This window comes from Charadrius vociferus, unplaced genomic scaffold (genome assembly GCF_000708025.1).
Source record: "Charadrius vociferus isolate BGI_N301 unplaced genomic scaffold, ASM70802v2 scaffold477, whole genome shotgun sequence".
Taxonomy (NCBI): domain Eukaryota; kingdom Metazoa; phylum Chordata; class Aves; order Charadriiformes; family Charadriidae; genus Charadrius; species Charadrius vociferus.
The window spans coordinates 1,835,950-1,839,591 of record NW_009649449.1 but is presented as its reverse complement, the minus strand read 5'-3'; the positions used below and the strand labels follow the sequence as shown (position 1 = coordinate 1,839,591).

The window sequence follows — 3,642 nt, the reverse complement described above, 5'->3', positions numbered from 1 at the left end:
CAGCAGAGGGCACGCTCAGGTAAGAGCTGATTTTAGTTCCCGAGTCTCTTGCTTATAAAAGCTTGAAGAGAATTCTACAGCTGTTTATACTCATGCCCACTGCGAACCCCTCTCCAACACAACTTGGAAATAAACTGGAAATTTGAAATAAGTTGAAGGAGGGAAGACCTAAACAAACATACAGCTTTCAGAGGCAGTAAAAATTTTCATTCATAAAGATTTTTTTTCTTGCTGGTAATTCATTTAGAAGAAACAATTAAAAAACCATGTTAAACTACTTAAAAGACACATTGACAAATCCAGGGTTTTCTTAAAAGATATTGCACAGTAACTATGGAGAGAAAAAAGCAAAGGCGCAAGTCAAACAGGACATTCCTTAACATGCTTGTGAAAACTTAGCACAGTGTGGCCTAATTCTCATCTCTCACCGCGGCCACTTTACACCTTCCAACGTTATAAAAGAAATGCAATGTCATATTCACCTCGATGTTCTGACTTCCTGTACAGCGGCCTCAGCTAGGTTTAATATAAATCAGGCCTAGTCTCTACAATAATTCTGTATTTCTATTGTATTACTTATCGTCCGCTATTGCCGTGTTCCAACTGCAGGGGTTAAGGCGATATTAGGAAGAATCCTCCCCCAGTGAAAGCAGTATAAATATAAGTGTCTGGAAAAGGCATGCATTATACAAGAAGCATGATATTAAGGAGATTTAACTTTAAGTAGGTTTTGCAGAGCAGCAGAAAGCCTGGCTCCCCTCCCCACAGGCTTCAGTCACTAATAAGGTAAACTCCAATAAATCAGAAACGTGCAGGACGCATTGACCTATACCCTGGTTTCCATTTAGGACAAGTCACCAAGAATGCCCCTGACTCATTTTCCAGTAGCTTTTGCAGAACTTGGGAGTCGCTGTAGTGCTTTTGAGCCCATATAATAATTTTTAGAGTTTCACCTCACGTTAATATGGTGGCTAAACAGGAAAATAAGGCCTTTTTTCTAGCGATTCTGGAATCGCTAGAGGGTTACTTCACACTGCAACAGAAAAATGGCAGGCAAAGTACCTGAAATTATTCTGCTGATGAAAAAAATACAGACAAATTAATTCCACAGCCTTGTAATTTACATTATTCATTATTTCACTTTAGGGAGGAAAAGCAAAACGGGATAGTCAAATATTATTTACTGCAGCCTTTATCCTGAGCGTCTTACTACAGCAAAACTGCCGTAAATTTTGCCTGAAAAAGATTGGGAATTAAAAGAAAGCAGAAGTGAGACCCGTGGGCAAAAATAGGAAACGCAGATTAAACAATCCGTTGTAGGTCAAAGGTTATTTGTAGATCAGTTACCACTAGGGGCTAAAAAAGCCTGCTCAAAGCCACCAACACACTGCTTCCCAGTTGCTCAAACTTAGTATTTAGTCTTCTCTATACTAAAAATTTACACGTAATGAAACAAAAATGTAACACTTGAAAAATGATAGCTTATATAAAGTTTCACACCACTTGCAAACTTGCAAAACTTTTACAAAAAGCCTCAGGCCTGACAGCCAAGCTTGAATGTATTAGTCGGGCAGTACAAACAGGGTCACACACCTGTCCCCAACTCTCAGGTCTTTAGTTTTTCTTTTCCTTTCTCCTGCAAACTGTTTTTCTCTATGGCAAAGAGACATTTTGTATTTAAAAGCGTATTTCATAGTTGCTGCAATTCCAACTTTAGAAGAGTACTTTTGCCTCTCGGTAACTCTACCATCAGCAGAATTCATTTCTAAAGTAAACACCAATTCTTTCTAAATACATTGCTAGGAGATATTCCAAAGAGGAAAGGACTGCTTAAGCTGACTATGTGCTGGATTTTAAGATGTGGCTAAGAAGGATACTATTTCAGCATTCCTTCTCAGCTGTCATCCTCCCAACACCAGGCCTTCATGCCTCCAAATCCAACAGAATACTAAAGCAAAGTCTACCTACGCTTGATCAGTAATTAAGTTTTCCCATCACTCTCAACAGACTCAGTGAACATATACACCAACTGAGGCACTCCAGGAATCATTTTATCCTCCTCTTTCTATTTGACCTCTGTGGTATCACTATTTACTAAGGAAAGATTGTGATACCACAGCGTCATCTCACAAGAACACCTCAGAAGAGAACGGAAGTGTCCTACAGTAAGTGACAGGTTTTAAAATATTTTTACAGTAATGTTCTTCCCGCTGAACATCCAAATTCCACACATACAAAAGTCACTACCAGCTATACTTTAAATATTTTCCAGATCACTAACATTGCTAGGAAATAGTCTAACTCAATTTTCATTGAGTTATCTCCCTTCTAAATTCAGAACAAATATGAAAACGGATTTCCAGAACCACCCTCTCAGCAGTTAAATGACACCTGCAGAACAGAAACCGAAGCTTCTAGAGAAGCTTGGCAATTAGGACTAATGGAAAAGTAACTAGATTCCCAAGGCTTCCCAAACCCTCTTCCCTTTGAAGAAGTCAACCACTCCTCCCTGTCCATCTTCCTTCTAAGCACTTGCCAGGATTTTCCACAGAATGACAGTTAGGTGAGCTCTGTGAAGTTCAGCATAGTCATAAACCACAGATAATTCAGAAACTGAAGTTACCCAGCTTGCTGTCCACGTTTCAGGAACACAAAGAGTTAAACACAACAGCCGAATTCTGCAGGTCCTAGGAGCAGCCGGCACATACCTCAGTCTTCCAGATTCAATTAGATTTTGTTTTGTTTTAGGCTTTCTTTAATTACCCGCTGCCATTTGAGCCCAACTGGGTGACATAAATGTATTATCCCATCATAATGTCAGAATTTAAAATTAGATTTGGTCTCCATAAATACACTTCATCCAACCTTAGTGACTCCGTCCAGCAATGACGACTATTTTATGTAACATCTTTCACACATTAAGACCTAAAAACCGCACTAAAAATTACAGCTACCTTTTCTGGCTGTGGACTGCTCTTCTATTTATCTGAAGAGAATTCAGTTCAGGGTGAAAAGGAAATAGTTTCGTAAGATCAAATGCTGAAGCAGCAAGAGAAAAAGCAAATTACATAAAGTCCAAATGTACTTACAGTCTCCTTATTCGGAAGCAACTCCTTTCGGATCCTGAAGAAGTTCTTGCCGTACTGCCTCAACCCCTTAATAAAACGTTTCTGTGATAAAAGATAACAAAAATAGTATGTCAGCAGGAGGAAAGAAAAAAAATAATCTTGATAATCAGCACAACAGCCAAACAATGTTCTTCGCTTAAGGACTGCCGACAGAAGAAAACGTATACCTACACAGCAACTGCAAACGGCCAGGGGAAAAAAGGCTTCGAAAAGCTACCGAAAAATTCAAGCCACATTCCCTTCTACGTCAAACTTCCAACATTTGAAGCTTAAAAAAAGTCAGTACCACAGTCAGTTCTTTTCCAAAAAAACGACCCAAGCGTTGTGCCGCACGTCGCTCCCCGGCTCTTTATTTTTCAACTACGAAGCGTCAGGCGAAGGAGGAAAATACGCAACGCCGATTTTCAGGGCAGCAAAGCGCCTCCGGGGCGGCGGTGCCGCGGGGGTTAAGGAGCCCGGGCACTCGCCAGCCCCCTCCCCGGGCTCGCCCTCCCCGCTCTTCGCCGGACACCGG

General features: G+C 40.6%; 1 protein-coding gene across 1 annotated transcript in view; it reads right to left on the bottom strand.

Annotated features, from left to right (window-relative positions):
• The window catches only part of RERE (arginine-glutamic acid dipeptide (RE) repeats), a 175,648-nt gene that overhangs the window by 49,143 nt on the left and 122,863 nt on the right, over positions 1–3,642 (bottom strand). The window contains 1 exon segment of the mRNA XM_009889653.1: positions 3,090–3,170. Coding sequence (XP_009887955.1) covers positions 3,090–3,170 — 81 coding nt within the window.